Raw genomic sequence first — 17,984 nt, forward strand, 5'->3', positions numbered from 1 at the left:
GGATGGTCTTGATCTCTTGACCTCGTGATCCACCCGCCTCGGCCTCCCACAGTGCTGGGGTTACAGGCTTGAGCCACCGCGCCCGGCCTTCTTTTTTGTTTTTTAAGACGGTCTCACTTCATCACCCAGGCTAGAGTGCAATGGCACAATCTCGGCTCACTGTAACCTCTGCCTCCTGGGTTCAAGTGATTCCCCTGCCTCAGCCACCTAAGTAGTTGGGATTACAGGCATGCACCACCACACCCAACTAATTTTTGTATTTTTAGTAGAGATAAGGGTTCACCATGTTGTCCAGGGTGGTCTCGAACTCCTGACCTCAAGTGATCCATCCACCTTGGCCTCCCAAAGTGCTAGGATTACAGGAGTGAGCCACCATGCTGAGTCTATTTATATTTTTGGAGACACAGATTTACTCTTCACCCAGGTTGCAGTACAGTGGTGCAATCATAGCTCACAGCAACCTTGGACTCCTGGTCTAAAGTGATCCTCCAATTTGGCCTCCCAAAGTGCTGGGATTACAGGAGTGAGCCACCACCCCTGGCCAATTTGAAATTTTTAATTGAACAACAAAAATGAACAAAAAGATAATTTAGGCCCACATATACATAATTATTTGCTTTTCACCAAAGGCATCAAAGTAATTCAATGTGGAAAGGAAAGTCTTTGCAACAAATGGTTTGGGAACAACCGGATATCCATAGAGGGGAAAGAAATTGGTAAAACACAGTGGCTCACACCTGTAATCCCAGCACTCTGGGAGGCTGAGGTGGGCGGGTCAAAAAAATATGTTAACCTTTATCTCCACCTCACACTGTAACAAAAAATTTAAAATAGACTTTTTTTTTTTTTTTAGATGGAGTCTGGCTCTTGTCGCCCAGGGTAGAGTACAATGGCAGGATCTCAGCTCACTGCAGCCTCTGCCTCCCGGGTTCCAGTTGTTCTCCTGCCTCAGCCTCCCAAATAGCTGGGATTACAGGTGCCTACCACCATGCCTGACTAATTTTTTTGTATTTTTGATAGAGATGGAGTTTCACCAGGTTGGCCAGACTGGTCTCCAACTGCTGGACCTCAGGCGATCTGCCAGCCTTGGCCTCCCAAAGTGCTGGGATTACAGGTGTGAGCCACCATTCCCAGCCCTTAGAATAAGAGCTGAACATACTGACACACTGATTCTCTGAAAAGAAACTTGGAGTTCACTATATCTAACAATAGTAAGGGCAAGAGAGTCCTCAGCAGAATTTCCCTTTTAACAGAAGGCAGCCCCAAAGTCCTTTCTTTTTTTTTTTGAGACGGAGTTTCACTCATGTTACCCAGGCTGGAGTGCAATGGCGCGATCTCGGCTCACCGCAACCTCCGCCTCCTGGGTTCAGGCAATTCTTCTGCCTCAGCCTCCTGAGTAGCTGGGATTACAGGCACGCACCACCATGCCCAGCTAATTTTTTGTATTTTTAGTAGAGACGGGGTTTCACCATGTTGACCAGGATGGTCTCGATCTCTTGACCTCGTGATCCACCCGCCTCGGCCTCCCAAAGTGCTGGGATTACAGGCTTGAGCCACCGCGCCCGGCCCCCAAAGTCCTTTCTTTTCCAGCAAAGAGCATTCTGAAAAATTGAGCTGCAAACATAGATAAGCAAGCTGGAAGCTTGCACGGGTGAATGCCGGCAGCTGTGTCAATAGAAAAGGGCTACCTGGGACCAGGTATGTTCAACATGGAGGCTCCATCTTCCCTTTTCTTTGTCCCCCAAGTGTAAAGAAACAGGCAACATGGCCGAGGGCAGGTAGAGAACCATCTGCATAATAAAAGATTGGGGTGGCGGGTAGCCAGCTTTTCCCACCCTATGCAAATGACACCTAGCCCTAACCAGTTTTTCTCCCCTTATGCAAATGAAACACCTGATCTGACCAATCTTTGGGGCCCTATGTAAATCAGACATCGCCTCCTCAAGCTCTTTTATAAAACCTGCTGCATTTCACCACAAAGCCGGCAACCCATTTCTCCGAGACCTCTGTCTGCTACCAAGAGCTCTTCTCTCTCTGTCGCCTATTAAACTTCAGCTCTAAACCCCACTCTATGTATTTGCGGCCTATTTTCCCATGGCTATGAGACAACGGGTATTTACCCCAGATAATGACACTTCAGTAGTTTTCTGGCACTTTCCGGAGAGTAATTTGCCGATGTGTAACTTTAAAAGTTACAGAATTTTGGTCCATTAATTATACTAGATATTTATTTCTGTGTATAATCATTATGATGTTATACACAGATTGAGCAACAAGGATAATCTTGCAATGGGGGCAAAATCTGAATCTAAATGTCCAACAACAGTGACTGCTTAGATATCTAGAGTTCTTCCAAACTCTGGAACAGTAAAAACGGTGTTGTGGGCTTTTTCTCCCCTGATAGCAGTCCTGCCCCGGGTCTGGTTGAGGGATACAGGGAGTTCCGGCAGGCCCAGGTCCTCGCTCCTCCTGCAGCACTGGGCCCGGGCTCCGCTGCTCCCGGCTCTGCAAGACCTGCTCGCCGACATCCCCGGGCAACCGACCCTGGGCAGTGCGGTCTGCACAGCGCCAAGCCTGCATCGCGCACCCGCCAGGACCAGAGCCGCGCGACGGTGGAATCCTGAGCGCCCCCAAGTGGTTACGTGTGCGGCACTGACCCAAAACTCCAGAAAGGGTCGGCGAAAACCACACTCCTCAGAGAGCATCTGAAGGTACTTAGAGGGAACTGTAAACCACTGTAAATCGTTGCCAAAAAGCACGGTCTTATGGGCCCATTGGTTGTCTTTTGAAGGGCGACCCCTACCCCTACCCCAGCGTGGCCTATGGTTCTTTGTTTACAGTTTAATAAAAGTGAAAAATGAAATGTAGAAATGAATGGCATCATAGTACATTTGTTGAGGTTTTTCTTTTTACCAGGGAATCTTTCTAGCGAAATTAAGTATTTTTGAAAAGGCAAGTTACAAAACACAATGCAAAGTATTCTTAATAAAAACATAGCTTGGCCTGGCATGGTGGCACACTCCTGTAATCCCAGAATTTGTGAGGCCAAGGCAAGAAGAGTTCGAGACTAACCTGGGCAATATGGTGAAACGCGTCTCTACAAAAAATACCAAAAGTAGCCGGGCCTGGTGGCGTGCACCTGTGGGTCTAGCTGCTCCGGAGGCTGAGGTGGGAGGATCACTGGAGGCCAGGAGGTCGAGACTGCAGTAAGCTGTGTTTGCACCACTACACTCCAACCTGGGTGACAGAGCAAGACCCTGTTTAATAAATAAATAAATAAATAAATGACATAGCTTGTAGAGCTGAGTGGGGTGGCACAGACCTACCCAGCTACTCAGGAGGCTGAGGTGGGAGGATCAATCAAGCCCAGGAGTTTGAGCCCACCTTCAGCTAAATATCATAAACCCACCCTTTGCCTCAAAAAAAATAAATATAAGACAAATAAGTTAAAGTATCCATTAAAATAATCTACAAAGCTCTAAAACAAAATATTAGCAATATGCGTGGCATGGTTGACGGTGCTTTTCATGTTAAGCTCATTTATGCTACTTTTTCTTCTTAGATGTGTCTCATTATTCCATAGTTAGCACGTTAATGAAAAATGTTTAGTGTGTAAACATACAAACAGGAACTCATCAGGAACTGAGAGAGCAGGCTGGAGGGGACAGAAAAGGTGCCTGGCATGAGCTCCGAAAGCACTGTGGGGGCTGAGCTCTGATAGAAGCTGCCTCTGTCTCTGGATCATCCTGATGCAACACAATGGTGTGCTCACCTGGCCTGAGGATGCCAAGTGGACACAGGAAGCCAGCGTGGCCACACAGCAAGGAAGAAGGACAGGACGCCCCCTCATCCCATCCCAGGGGCATCTTTCAACAAGTTACAAAAACAAAGATGTGTAGGAAAGCCTGTTCTGCTGAGCGACTCTACAGTATTTGGTTCTCAGGCCTGTAACTGTCATAGGGAGAACTCAAAGACGGGCCCCAAGATTCCCAGCCTGATGCACACGCCCTGTAGACCACCTGCCTCTGAGTGAACGTGATAGCATGTCACTCCCACAACCATGCCACATTTTATGGAATAAAGGATTGTGCAGCTGTGATTGAGGTTCCTGGTCAGTTGATTTTGATTAATTAAAAGGGAAATTCTCCTGGGTGGGCCTGAATTAATCAGGTGAGCTCTTTAAAAGAAGGTGAAGTGCCAGAAACTGTGCACTGCTGGCCTCAAGGAAAGGGGCCTCTGGTTGCTGAGAGTGGCCCTCAGCTGACAGCCAGCAAGCAAACGGGAGATTCCAGTCTCATAGCCACGAAGAAACACATTCTGTCAACAACCAGAAAGGCTGGAAGAGAACCCCCTGCCTCAAATTAGACTGCACCAATAGCCAACTAATACCACAACTTGCTGCAGTATCAATAGAAGACCTTGCTAACCTGTACCCCACAAAAAGCAAGATAATAAGTCTGTGCTGTATTAAGACACTAAATTTGTGATAATTTGTTACACACCAGTAAAATCTAATAGCCTTTCCAACTAAGAGATCTTAAGTGTGAATTGAATACACTTGCTTGTGCACATGTGCACAAACACGTGTACCTATCACTCAGATCTAAAAGGAATATTTCCAGCATTACAAAAAGTTTCCTTATATCCCTTGCAAGTCAGTACCTGCACCTCCTTCTCCCAAGTGACAGGATTTTTAACTTCTGTTACCGTAAATTAGTTTGGCTCATGCGTGAATGTCATATGTGAAATCAACAGAATGGAGATCGTTGGTGTCTAGCTGCATCTGCTCAATATTGATGTTAGTGAAATCCAGTCATGCTGTTTGCAGCAGTAAGCTCATTATCAGTGTTATAATTATCCCATAAAAGACTATATACAATTTTACTCAGCCAGTACAAAGATGGTGGGCATTTGGACTGTTTCCAGATGTGAGTTGTTATGAACGAAGCTGCTAAGGATGTTTCTGCTCATGACTCATAAAATCAATACATACTCCCAGTTTGTTGTCTGTTTTGTTGTTGTTGTTGGGATTTCTGTTTGTTTTGTTGTTTGGTTGGTTTTGGTACAGGATCTTGCTTTGTCACCTAGGCTCAGGGCAGTGGGGTGATCTCTGCTCACTGCTCACCGCAGCCAAGACCTCCTGGGCTCAGCCTCCTGAGTAGCTGGGACGACGGGCACACACACACACACATGCCCAGCTAATGTTTATATCTTTTGTAGAGATGGAGTTTCGCCATGTTACCTAGGCTGGGGTTTTTTGCTTGTTTTCCTTTAGGTTTTTATTTTTCTTTGTATTTGTTTTGGATTTTTTGAAGTGAGAGTATAAAAGTCTTCCTCTGCTCTGGAGCCCATTCCCCAAAAGGAGCCAGCAGTGGATTCTTGCGTGGCCTTCCCAAAGCAGATCCTGAGGCCTGCGCTTTGAGAATCCTGTGTGTGAGGTCCCCAGTGGAGCCATTTCCCAGCCAGGGGCTTTGGGGGAGCAGATCCCGCCTTGGTCTTCCCTGTAGATTCACCCCAATGCCCTGTTGGCCCAGAGCCCCTTGGGACGCTTTATACTGTAGGAAAATATGTAAATGTATCATTGTGGTGAGGTAGCCTGGCCGAGCAGGGTAAGGCGCTGGATTAAGGCTCCAGCCTCTTCAGGTGTGTGGGATTGAATCCCACCGCTGCCAATTTGCTGTAGTTTTGTCACTTTTCTCCCCTGTAAGTTGCAAAAGGAGTAATGGGCCCCACACTTACTCAGGATCTGAGGTTTCATTTGGCAGCATGCAACTGTCGAGCGGATGGGCTCTGTGATGAGTTTGTCCACAGCAAGTGAAGGTGGGTTGAGTTCTTCAGAAGTACGGGTGGTTGAGGCTGGAAAGCAAAAGAATAGATGTCCTCTTCTCTTAGTGCCTCTGCAACCCAGTGGACATGATAGTGGGGTGTTCTAGGTTAAGTCCCCAGTGTAATAAAAGTGTGTGATGAGATAAAACCCACTCTGAGCTGTTTCCCTCCGGTTTCAAACCGAGGATCCTTTGCATGTTACGCAAAAGTAATAGCCACTATGCCACAGAAACCCACAACTTGCCACCTTGTCATAATGTTAGACGAGTGTTCTCCAGCTGTGAAAGGAGAGCCCCACAACCCTTAAAGAGCATACACCTGCGTACGGGTCTATGCCCAAAGTCTTAACGGCAACTCTTGGTTCAGGGGCAGCTTGCTTAGTCTCTTATTCACGATTCTTTCCAATCCCCACCATTCCAGGAAATCTTGGTGATGCCACCACTAGACAGTGTTGGGGGGGCAAAACTGTCCAAGTAATAGGTGAAACGAAAAAAGCAGGCTCGTCAGGGATTCGAACAAGAAGTTTAGTTGAAATGAAAAAAAGCTGGGCTCGTCCGGGATTTGAACCCGGGACCTCTCGCACCCAAAGCGAGAATCATACCCCTAGACCAACGAGCCGCCTGTCACACGAGGTGCATAATCTTTCCATGATTGTGTTCTTCCTGGATCAGTTCACCGAAGAGCGGATTTTTTTCTGCCAGCTTAAAATTCTCAAGATCTCTCAGTACAAGCCCAACTGGTCTTCGATGCTCATCTCCGCGTCTGCCACTAATCCTCAGCCGCCGGTAGCCCGACGCAGGGTAAATGCTCGGTAAAGCCCTTCCTCCTCTGGTCTCCCGGAATCCGAATGAACGCCTCCCTACCGTCGATCCACTCGAGCAGCAGCAGCGTCACCCATCAGTTCTTCAGGCTGGGCGCCCCTTCCCAGGGGAGTCCAAGAAAGGCGCAAATCTTGAGGCCCAGGGGCAGGACGCAGAGTTGGCAGAGCTGGAGGGCTCAGGAGAGAGCTCAGTGCTGCGAGAGTACGCCAGACCGACTGGGTCAGTAGCTGCGAGAAGCGAAGTGAAATCAGGGGCGGGGGCTCTTTATCGTTTTATGAAAAGATAATTAGCAGCACATACCCATTTGCAAAATGTTCAGAAAATGTAGGGAAGTGTAAGTCAGAAACGATCGATAACCGAGAACTCTCTCTTCTCGTGGTGACTCTGGCCACTGGGTTGTTGCACAGCTCCGAGGCTGGGACCCACGGGCGCGCTCCCGTGGTGCAGGGACCCGGGTCCTGGCTCATGGCTCTAACCGCGTTCTCTAGGGATTGACCCCGGGCCGCCTCCAGCACAGCGCAAAGCCTGGGTCTCCAGCTGAGTGGGCGCCTTCCTCTTCCTTCGCCTCGGACCTACTCTCACCCAGCGCGCTTTAATTACACTAGTTTATTTAGTAGTAAAAATAATGATTCTGACTCCCTGCTTTAAAATTCGCGATAATCTACACAGAGCTCAGTCACAGGTTTATTTTTGTGTCACTAAAAGAGACATTTCCTGCACTGCTGTAAAACAGCGTGGGATGGTGGTTAAGCTACTCCGAGGAACCAATGCTCATTTTTCCATTCGCTGTCTCGGCAATCTTGCTCTGCTTGCGCCCGCCGCTGCCCTCGCCCCTCCTCTCTGCCTCTCCACGCTGGACTCTCCTGAATGCCGTGGCTGGCCTTCAGCTCTTCCCATGCTGAACATTTCAGATGAAATGCCCTTGGGTCCGCCCCACCCGGGAGAGCTCTCCCATGTCCCAAGCCTCGCACCCGCGCCTCCACCAGCTCCACCTGGACAGGAGCGCGAGCGTGGAAGACCTCCCGGCACCTCACCTATATGCCACCTAATTCGGCCAGGTGACCAGTGAGTGTATGGGAGCGGCTGTGAGGCCCAGACTTTGAAAGCCCCAGAGTGCGAGGCCTGAGGTTTGCCCACCTGTTTGTTCGATTATTGTGGGGACTGCCTGCCAACACCCCCACACGCAAGCACACGCACGCACCCTGGGAGTCCACGGTTTTCGTCCGGAGGGTATCCACAGTTAACCCCTCAGGTAGCTCGCTCCTGGTCCCCGTGGCCTGACTTCTAAAGTAGGGTGATCTTCCTGTGGGGCAGGTGTTTCGGGATCCACGAGTTTCTGAGCAGCCCCAGGCGCGCGAGCGCCGGAATGTGCTGGTGGGCTCCTGACCTGCGCGGAGCGAATCCATCCCGGTCTTGACCCACAGTCTCGGCTCTTTGGACCGAAGCAGGCGTGGGTGAGAGAGGAAAGCGCGTCCTCCTGGCCGGAGCCGCAGACCCCGCTCGCTCCTTCTCCCCACCCAGTCAACGCGGTCACAACTCCAGTCTCTACCTAGGTGGCTGCGAGCGGTTTTCTCTTCTTTGGTGCACCAGACACGGAAGTTTTCGAACCCTGAGCTACCCTGGAGTGGTGCCTGTATAAGCCGCGGGCCCACGTGGGACAGGGACTCGCTCAGGGCTTTTCAAGGTCCCCTTCCGCTGGAGAGAGGGCGCCTGCGACAGGGGAGTGTGCGGCGGAACCGGGCCCCGCCTCCACCTGTGCTCAGGCCTCCAGAGTGCGCCTGGCGGGGAAGACCGAGGCAGGAGCGGTCCCGAGACCCCCAGGGGGCCCTTCCTGCACCTGGGCAGCGCCCCCACTGTTCACTGAGGACTCTGGCTCGCTTTCTACACTTCCGTTAATAGCAGGAATAAATCAGTCAGAAGGCCAGCATTCATTACTTGTATATTTTGTTTAAAATAAGTTTTTTCTAGAGGCTGAAAGCTAATCTTGACAGGAAGCGCCGTTAGGCCCGGGTCACGAATGTGGCCGTCTGCGCTTTTCTGTGTTAACTCCACAAAAAGAAGTCAGAGCTTGTAGTACGGAGGCGACGGGGACCCGAAGGCGCGCAGCCGCCAAGCACAGAGCTGTAGACCCCGCGCTCAGCGCGCGCTGGGAGGACGCCGCAAACACGCCAGGCGGGAAGGGGCGCGGTAGTTCTATCGTCTCCCCCTGGAGAGAGGGACAGAGACACAAAGGCAAGTCCCTGGCAGGAGTGGGAAGAACGTAGGGGAAGGGAAAGAAGCTCCCGGAGAGCGCGCGCAGACGGAAGTGAGCGGGGTAGCGGAAAGAGGGCGCGCGGGGCTCAGTGAACCCGTGATAAAAAAGGAAGCCCGCAGTGGGTCTGACTCTTCAAGAGATAAGAAAATGGTAGGGAAGCAGCCTTCTGTGGCGGGTACCTTAGAGGTAAACAGAAAGTGACTCCGCCACGGTTTGGCCTCCCTGGAGGGCAGGAGTAGGTTCGCGCATCTTCCACTATTTTTCAAGGAAAAAAAGAAAAGACGAGGTAGGCCCCAGCGAGAATTGAACTCGCGACCCCTGGTTTACAAGACCAGTGCTCTAACCCCTGAGCTATGGAGCCGACCGCTGAGTCTCTTTTCTCGCGCAAATGGTTGACGCTATCGCCAGCGTTGCGCAGCCGCAGTCCGCCGAACCCGACTGAGTTCCGTGGTGACTGGACCCAAGCTCCTCCCCCGGCGTTAGTCCCGGGAGAAAGCTCCTCTAAGACAGTGGTGGCGTTGGACTAGGGCGCGGGCGCGGGTGCCAGCAGGCGCTGTCCGGACCCGGCGGATCTCAGCGCGGTGAGAAGCGTCCCCAGCCTTGGTCGGAGCTGGAGGGGCGGGGAGGGGCGCGAGGATTGGAGAGCACGGTTTGTGGCTTGTTGTTCATGAGGATACTGGGCCAGAGGTCAGGGCTATGGAAAAGTTAGGGAAGGATGTGAGCACGCACGCAGGGAGCCCAGGTCCGAGCAGTTAGGGCGCGACCTGGAGCGAGCTGGTAGTAGGGGAGCAGTGGGGGCATCTGGAGGTGGAAGCCGAGGGGGAGTGGGGAAGCGGGGAGTCAGGACGGCTAGGTGTTTGGAGGCGCTGGAGCAGAAGAGTCTAGGTAGGGTTGCAGGTGGGTGCTAGTCCCTGCCTCACATTTGAATGAATTTGGAAAAGGCAGCTTTTAGGGCACACTGGAGGAACTGTTCTGTCAGGGCCCCTAAAGGGCCACGGGGTAGAGGAGAGGGAAAAGGATGAGGGCCCAGCCTGGCAAAGGACAGAAATTGGTGGGTATAGGAAGTGGACCTTGGCCTGGTGGCCCAGCCTGCCCTATGCTCCCTGCACAGCCGGCTGTCTTAGATCACTGGGCGGCCAGGCCAGAGGCAGGCCCTTGGATTTCCCCGAGTCTGGATGCTGAGGGGCCCCGTGAGGTTCTGATGGCAGAGGCCTGGGCTTATGGCTCAGCAGCTAGAACTAATGGTTGGATAAGAAGTGCCCAAGTTAGGCCAGTTGTTCTCACAGACCCAGAGATCTCTAGAGTTTATGACGCCCAGAGTATAGGAGAGGGATATGTATACACATGTCCTCACACCAGCATCCTGACATCCAAGTTACTGCACTGCCCTGGTGACCAAGAAAGAACATCTCTTCCTTTCTACATGCAATTGTTACAGTAACTGTTGTTACATTTCTTCAGATATATAGATATGTATGTAGTTATTCTGCAAACACACACTCTCTGATAGACACACGATTACACCCATGAACACAAAAACTGAAAATATACATGTGGAGAGCTACTCCCAGTCCCTAGACCTGACCCTTATGTGGTACCTCCACCAGACATTGCACCTTCTGGGACCTGTAATGCATTCTGATGCTCAGTACATTTGTTGGATGGTACAAAGGGAATTATGATACTTAATCAAAAAGCCATACAAGCCAGATAACATTAGGGCTTAATGGTAACAATAGGTGATTTAGTTAGGAAATGAATATTAGAGATTGGTTTTCCTTATGGAAATCAGAGGTATTCAAATGCCGGAACTGGCTACCAGGTTTTAGAGCGGCTCTGCATGTATAAGCAGGACATAGGATTCACTCTCTGGAATGCTTCTGTAGGCAGGACTTTTAATTGGTCCTGTCTTCAGCCCAGAGGATACAGTATTCTGATTATCTGGTGCTGTGTCAACTGGGCCTGTCTTTGGGATAGTGTCATGCCTGCCCCTCGAGAACCCTATGTGCAAAGTGAGCTTGAAGCATCTCAGAGACAGAGCACTGAAGCTCCATGACACAGGGCAGTTCAACTGTCATTGTCCCTGCTTGCCAGCACATCTGTCTAAATAACCTGTGTGGACAAAATTAGCTCTGAGCCTGGTATTCTGTTCATCCAGCCTGGTAGCCAGGTAGTGAGGAAAGAAGCCTGTGGCCCTTGCCTAAGTAGAAGGCGGTTAATATTTAAAAACAAATCAACAATAGAATATGACCAAACTGACTTGGGTCTGTTTGCAATACTTGAACCTTATGCCATGCTCATAAATGCTCTCTCCAGAATACAAACACACACACACACACACAAGAAAGGTGAGATATAAATAAACACACACTCCTCCTACATATAAACGTGCACACTTATTCACTCTGGCAGAAACCCTGGCTCATACTTCTGCTCTTGCACTCAGATCTAGGGAGTAGAAAATGAGCCAAGCCAACTCTAAAGACAGCTCATAGTCTTCATTTTCATCTCCCCACCCCCTTCCCTGGGGAGCACTGAGCAGGGAGCAGCCCACTGCCACCCTTCCAGAAGCTCAGCTATCCAGAAGCTGGAGAACAAGTAGACAAGAGCTGAGGCTGGCCAGGGGAGTCCCCTCCAGGGCTAGGCTGAGAAGGCCTTGACACCAGGGTGCTCTGCTGTTGGCAGTTTCCTGAAAGAGTCTGTCAGGATCATGTTTGTGCTGTTTGTGCGTTGTTCAGAACTGGCTGCATCTTTCAAATTGTAAGTACCAGCCGGACGCAGTGGCTCACGCCTGTAATCACAGCACTTTGGGAGGCTGAGGCGCATGGATCACAAGGTCAGGAGTTCGACACCAGGCTGGCCAAAATGTTGAAACCCTGTCTCTACTAAAAAAATTAGCTGGGCGCAGTGGGACGTGCCTGTAATCCCAGCTACTCAGGAGGCTGAGGCAGGAGAATCATTTGAACCTGGGAGGCGGAGGTTGCAGTCAGCGGAGATCGTGCCATTGCACTCCAGCCTGGATGACAGAGTGAGACTCCATCTCAAAAAAAAAAAAAAAAAAATGTAAGTACCATCTTGTGTTTTGTGTTTCAGAGTTCCAGAAGCAAAAACAACAAAAAACAGTTCAGGTACAGTGCACACCTGTAATCATAGCCCTTAGGAAGATGGAGACTGGAAGATCACTTGAGGCCAGGAGTTCAAGACCAGCCTGGGAAACATAGGAAGACCCAGTCTCTAAAAAACAGTTAAAAAGAGGCTGGGCACAGTGGTTCATGCCTTTAATCCCAGCATTTTGGGAGGCCGAGGAAGGTAGATCACGAGGTCAAGAGATCAAGACCATCTTGGCCAACATGGTGAAATCCCATCTCTACTAAAAATACAAAAATTATCTGGACGTGGTGACAGGCACCTGTAATCCCAGCTACTCAGGAGGCTAAGGCAGGAGAATCACTTGAACCCGTGAGACGGAAGGTTGCAGTGAGCTGAGATCTTGTCACTGCACTCCAGCCTGGTGACAGAGTGAGACCCTGTCACCAAAAAAAAAAAAAAATTAAAAAGAAAGAAAAAAATAAAGTTCCAGAAGCTTTGATCTCCTTATCCCAGAAATGTTTATACTTTGGCACTGGAAAGTGGGGGGTCAGGTGTTTGTGAGAGCACATGCTGGTTGTTGCTTTGGTCAGGACCCACCTATCACTCTGTATCTTCTGGCTAAGAGTGCTGGAGAGCTGTGATACCCATTGGCTGTTGTCCTGGGCTTCTCTCTCACAGACGGTCTAAGGACCTCCTTCCAGTTCTGGCCTAGACTGTCCTCTGAGCTGGGAGCACAGGGCTCCTCCCTGAGTAGATGACCTGTCAGGCCAGCTGGATCCAGAGGTCCCACAACCTCTCAAGGTAGAGCTGGCAGCTATCCAGAAGGCAGCAGCCATGATAGCAAACCTGGCAGGCGGGCCCAGACCTGTCCCCTGGCAATGGGAAACAGCAGGACTGGCTTTGACATTTTTTTAGGGAGTCAGACGCCTTTCCAGTCAGGGCAGAAGCCCTTTGGAGAGCTGGGCTCCTGACCTCACCAGCCTCCACCTCCTGAGGGCTCTGGCCAAATCCATATGTGACCTCAGGAAAGGAACCCCCAAGAGTCCAGTCTCTCTTCCCCTGCTCAGTTGGCCGTAGTCTCAGTCTCCTGCTTCAGGGTTGTGTCTATAGCAACCAGGGTCTGGAGCAGGGAGGGCAGACCCAAGATGGACCAGGAAGCTCTGGGGAGGCGATATCCCTTCCCACCAGCAGCTCAGAGACAGGAGCTCGGAGCAGTGCCCCTCAAGGCCAGATTCGCAAGTAGGTACCCGTGGAGCAGACAGAGAAAAGCGGGAACACGCGCTCCTGGAAGTTGACACGGAAGGTGTAGAGGTGGCGCATGTCCTCCATGGCGTAGAAAGACACGGCTCCCACCTCCAGGTCCAGGGCCACCCGCACACGCGACAGGTGCCCGCAGCTGAGGGGCGACCTCTCGGGGCTGGTCACGGCCCAGTACTGGCCGCCATTGAGCTGCAGGGCCCAGACGCCCTCCTCGGGGGTGAAGGGTGTGAGGCCCTTTCGGCGCACGCTCTCCCGGGCCACGCCGAAAGCCCAGCCGTCCTTAGAGCCCACCTCCACCTCCCAGTGATGCCGGCCCGAGGAAAAGCCGCAGGATGCCAGGACACGGGTGTTGGTGTCGAAGCGGCGGGGATGGTTGGGCAGGTCCTGGGCCCGCTCGCCGAGACGCACACTCTTAAGATCCAGAGAGAGGATGAGGCGCGGGTTGGCCGTGTCGGGATCCAAGGTGAGCTCCACTGCAGGCAGAGACAGGGAGAAATGTCCCCATGAAGGCTTGGCACAGTCTTTGCAGGGCCGCGCCCATCCCTGCTTTGCAACCTGCCTGCCTTTCCCTCGAGAATCCTCCCAGCATCCAGCGCCAAGGCCCAACCAACCCCCACTCTCTGCCTCCCAGCTATTTTGCTTCTCTCCTCCCGCACCACTCAGCAAGTACTTACTGAAATCAAACAAATGGAATGTATGGGCCTGATTTGAACTCCAATTAAAACAAATTTGAATGCTAGACATTGGAAAGAATCATTAATCTCTGCAGGTATGATGACTGCTTTATGGTTATGTTTTACAAAGTCTGTTTCTTTAGAGATAACACACTGAAATATTTATGGCAATAATATGTTGTCTCTGATGTGCTTTAATACAGTGGGGACAGGCACCTTGACTCGCGCCTGTAATCCCAGCGCTTTGGGAAGCCAAGGGGGAGGATCGCCTAAGGTCGGGAGTTCGAGACCTGCCTGGCCAAAATGGCAAAACCCTGTCTCTACTAAAAATATAAAAGTTAGCTGGGTGTGATGACATAGACCTGTAGTCCCAGCTACTCTGGAGGCTGAGGCAGGAAAATGGCTTAAATCCAGAAGGCGGAGATTGCGGTGAGCAGAGATCGTGCCACTGCACTCCAGCCTGGGTGACAGGGCAAGTCTCCTGTCTCAAAAATAAAAATAATAATAGGCAGGGCATGGTGGCTCATGCCTGTAATCCCAGCACTGTGGGAGGCCAAGGCAGGAGGATCACAAAGTCAGGAGATCAAGACCATCCTGGCCAACCTGGTGAAATGCTGTCTCTACTAAAACTACAAAAATTAGCTGGGCATGGTGGCACATGCCTGTTGTCCCAGCTACTCGGGAGGCTGAGACAGGAAAATCGCTTGAACCCGGGAGGCAGAGGTTGCAGTGAGCCGAGATTGTGCCACTGCACTCCAGCCTGGCGACAGAGTGAGACTCCATCTCAAAAAAATAAAAATAAATAATAATAATTATTATTATGCAGCGGAGGCTAGAGAAGATGGCTCACAGCTGCAATACCAGCACTTTGGGAGACCGAAGGCCGCTTGATCACTTGAGGTCAGGAGTTTGGGACCAGCTTGGCCAACATGGCGGAAACCTTGTTTTGTATTTTCTCTACTGAAAACACAAAAATTAGCCCGGCGTGGTGTCCTGTGCCTGTAATTCGAGCTGTTTGGGAGGCTGAGGCATGAGGGTCACTTAAACCCAGGAGGTAGAGGTTGCGGTGAGCCAAGATCAGGCCACTGCACTCCAGGATCTCACTCTAGAGCAAGACCCTGTCTCAGAAAATAAAAGAATCCCATGAGAAGTGGATAGCAGTGTCTATGAAAGCTATGGCCACTAATTGACCACTGCTGAAGGTGAGAGATGGGTATGTAACATTCTTTATACTCTTCACTCTACTTTTGAGTATGTTTGAAGTTTTCCATGATAAAAAATTAAGGCCAGGTGCAGAGGCTCATGCCTGTAATCCCAGCACTTTGGGAAGCAGAGGTGGGAATACAGCTTGAGCCCAGGTGTTGGAGACCAGCCTAGGCAATATAGTGAGACCCCGTTTCCACAAAAAATAGAAAATTTAGCAAGCATGGTGGTGTGCTCCTGTAGTCCCAGCTACTCCAGGGGGCTGAGGAGAGAGGATTGCTTGAGTTTGGGAGGTTGAGGCTGCAGTTGGACTGCACTCCACCCTGGGCAACAAAGCAATACTTTGTATCCAAAAAAAGTTAAAATATGTACACTTATTGTGAGCACTACTACTTTCCAGGCCCTGGGGATACCACTGAGTATCAAAGTAGTTCTGCCTGCCTCCAGCTTCCTTCCTGAAGGAAAAGGATTGAGGATAGATGATAAACATAGCAGATAAGAGGGACAAAAAGAACAGGCTGTAGCTTCAACCGGAGTGGCCAGGGAAGACCCTCACTGAAAAGGTGCATCGAGCAGACAGATATAAAGAAGGTGAGGAAGGCCGAACGCAGTGGCTCATACCTGTCATCTCAGCACTTTGGGAGACCTAGGCGAGCGGATCACAAGGTCAGGAGATCAAAACCATCCTGGCCAACATGATGAAACCCCATCTCTACTAAAAATACAAAAATTAGCTGGGCATGGTGGCATATGCCTGTAATCCCAGCTACTCGGGAGGCTGAGGCAGGAGAATCGCTTGAACCAGGGAGTCAGAGGTTGCAGTGAGCCGAGATTGTGCCACTGCACTCTAGTCTGGCAACAGAGTGAGACTCCATCTCAAAAACAAAAACAAAAAAGAAGGTGAGGAAGCGAGCCATGTGACTGGCTGGGGAAAGCATGTTCCAGGTAGGGGGCTGGGGCAGGGGAGCCTTGCAGTGCAAAGGCCCTGAGATGGGTGTGTGCTTGGTACACTTAAGGAGCAGCAAGCAGGATATGTAGCTGCATGGATTAGCAGGGGTGTGCAGTGAGGCCTGATCCCTTGGGGCCTGGAGGCCACCATGAGGGCTTTGACCTGTACTAAGTTAGAGGGGCTGTGGCAGGGCTCTGAGCAGAGGAGGGCCTGGTCTCACTCAGGTGCTTTAGGTGTCACCCAGACACACTCTGACTTAGCTCAGACATCAGCATCAGGAATATGTGCCCTCCACTCCCTTCCCCTGAATGTTGGATCCCAAACACTCTGGAGCTCTGCAAGAGTAAGAACCATATTCCTTCCAGCCTTCAGCCTCCCCTTACTTTCCTGGTTCCCTGTATACACCCCATCTCTAGGAGAGGTTTCCGTCTCTCTTGGAGTGGGGACTGGGAAGCGGCTTGACCAGGTGGCCGAGCTGCCTTCCCCAGTCTGAATATCTCGAGGAATAGAGCATTCCTGCTCCTAACCAGCCTGCAGCATTTGGGCCAACAGGCCCCACTGCCATCTGTGTCAGAGTTCCCAGGCAAGGACAGGGAGGGGTAGGGGACAGAGGGACAGGGTTGCCGAGGTGGGTTGGTGGAAGGAACCGACCATATGCCAAACCCTGAGATGGTCACCAGCAGGGAGTAGGTTCTCTATGTGGCAGACAGTCCATACTTGCCATCACAGCACCATCCCTACCTTTCTCCTCTTTCTCCAGCTCTCCCCGAAGGTCCTCTGAAGAGGAGAAACAAAACAGGGTGTGCATGAGCGACATGGGAGATTCTATGGCAAGGTCACCAGCTCTTTATAGCCCAACTGACTCACTCATTCCTGAGATTCCTAAGGCCAAGAATGAATGTGCAGGCACAGGGCCAAGCATGTGGGGTGGGGGGCAGGGGGCCAATGCCCAAGCATTCTAGCTCTACCTAAGTGGCTCTGACCTGAGCTCTCCCTACACAGCCGTCTTCCTACCCCCAGTACCCCTAGCGACACCCCTCTACCCAACTGTCTCCATGGGAAGCTGCGTGGCCTGGGGAGGGGGCCTGACTATATTTGCCACCACGGCCCCTACACCAATCTAGCCATGGCACAGCCATCTTCTGTTTCAACACACAGCTTCTAGAAAGCACACCCAGGGACCCCTGAGCCTCTACCACACTATGTGGCCCCACTCGGTACCCAGGCCCCTACCTTTGAACTTCTTCAGCAGCCCTTTTAAGACAAAGGTCTTGAGGGAAACATTCCAGACTTTATTCTTCATCTCAGAAGAGACTGTGGTTGGCTTGGGGCCAGGCACATTGCTGCACCTGCAGGACAGGGGCTCTGAGAAGGGCCTATGTGCACCGCTTTCCTCCCACAGGCTATGACAATTAGGATGGCAAGGTCTTCTTGACAGAAAGAGGTAGGAAAGGGAGAGCCAGACCTCATTCAGAAAAACCCATGGCCAGGCAGGCAAACATTTGTCTCAGAAGGTCCCTGGGCAAGCAAGTAGGGGGACCAGGAGGTGAGAACTCCGGGGATGGGGAAAAAAGAGAAGGCTCAGTGAAAACGGAAGACGTAACTTAGAGAGGCCCCAGGAGCTGTGAGGTAACTCACCTGCTCAGCGTGCTTTTGAATTCCTGGAAGGAAAGATGGAGGAAACCAAATCAGCATCAGGTAAACTCCATTCGTCTTTGAGAAACAAAGCTTGTCCCCTGCTGTGCCTCCAAGATGTAAGCAATAAGTAGGTGTGCCACACCTCACTGGCTACATAGACTCCAGGTGACAGCAGCTTCCAGTGGCTACTGACTGCAGGGTGTCTCATCCACACAGTGAACCCCTTTCCACAGCTCTTCACATGCTTTTTTTTTTTTTTTTTTTTTTTT

The 17,984-nt window shown here is 51.1% G+C and overlaps 1 protein-coding gene, 1 long non-coding RNA gene and 2 other non-coding genes across 11 annotated transcripts in view; 1 reads left to right on the forward strand and 3 right to left on the reverse strand.

Annotated features, from left to right (window-relative positions):
• Positions 1 to 6,372: 6,372 nt before the first annotated feature.
• On the reverse strand, positions 6,373 to 6,444 carry TRNAP-UGG. Its single transcript has one exon. It is a non-coding gene; the product is annotated as a tRNA-Pro (tRNA).
• A 2,745-nt stretch (positions 6,445 to 9,189) lies between these two features.
• TRNAT-UGU lies at positions 9,190 to 9,262 on the reverse strand. The gene has a single exon. It is a non-coding gene; the product is annotated as a tRNA-Thr (tRNA).
• A 3,230-nt stretch (positions 9,263 to 12,492) lies between these two features.
• TRIM7 (tripartite motif containing 7) overlaps positions 12,493 to 17,984 on the reverse strand; it is a 13,185-nt gene continuing 7,693 nt past the window's right edge. For 3 of the 8 annotated variants that reach the window (XM_037734558.1, XM_037734557.1, XM_037734556.1), the window contains 4 exons: positions 17,716 to 17,738; positions 17,311 to 17,480; positions 16,819 to 16,854; positions 12,493 to 13,724 (listed from right to left, as the gene is read on the reverse strand). In XM_037734558.1, coding sequence (XP_037590486.1) covers positions 13,213 to 13,724; positions 16,819 to 16,854; positions 17,311 to 17,480; positions 17,716 to 17,738 — 741 coding nt within the window. In that variant the 3' untranslated portion in view covers positions 12,493 to 13,212. The remainder of the gene's footprint in view (positions 13,725 to 16,818; positions 16,855 to 17,310; positions 17,481 to 17,715; positions 17,739 to 17,984) is intronic. The other 5 variants (XM_017517504.2, XM_017517503.2, XM_017517506.1 and 2 more) reach the window with 2 other exon arrangements.
• LOC108295354 overlaps positions 13,724 to 17,984 on the forward strand; it is a 6,048-nt gene continuing 1,787 nt past the window's right edge. The window contains exon 1 of the long non-coding RNA XR_001821368.2: positions 13,724 to 14,020. This is a non-coding gene — a long non-coding RNA (uncharacterized LOC108295354). The remainder of the gene's footprint in view (positions 14,021 to 17,984) is intronic.

The sequence above is a fragment of the Cebus imitator genome, unplaced genomic scaffold (assembly GCF_001604975.1).
Source record: "Cebus imitator isolate Cc_AM_T3 unplaced genomic scaffold, Cebus_imitator-1.0 Scaffold634, whole genome shotgun sequence".
NCBI lineage: Eukaryota > Metazoa > Chordata > Mammalia > Primates > Cebidae > Cebus > Cebus imitator.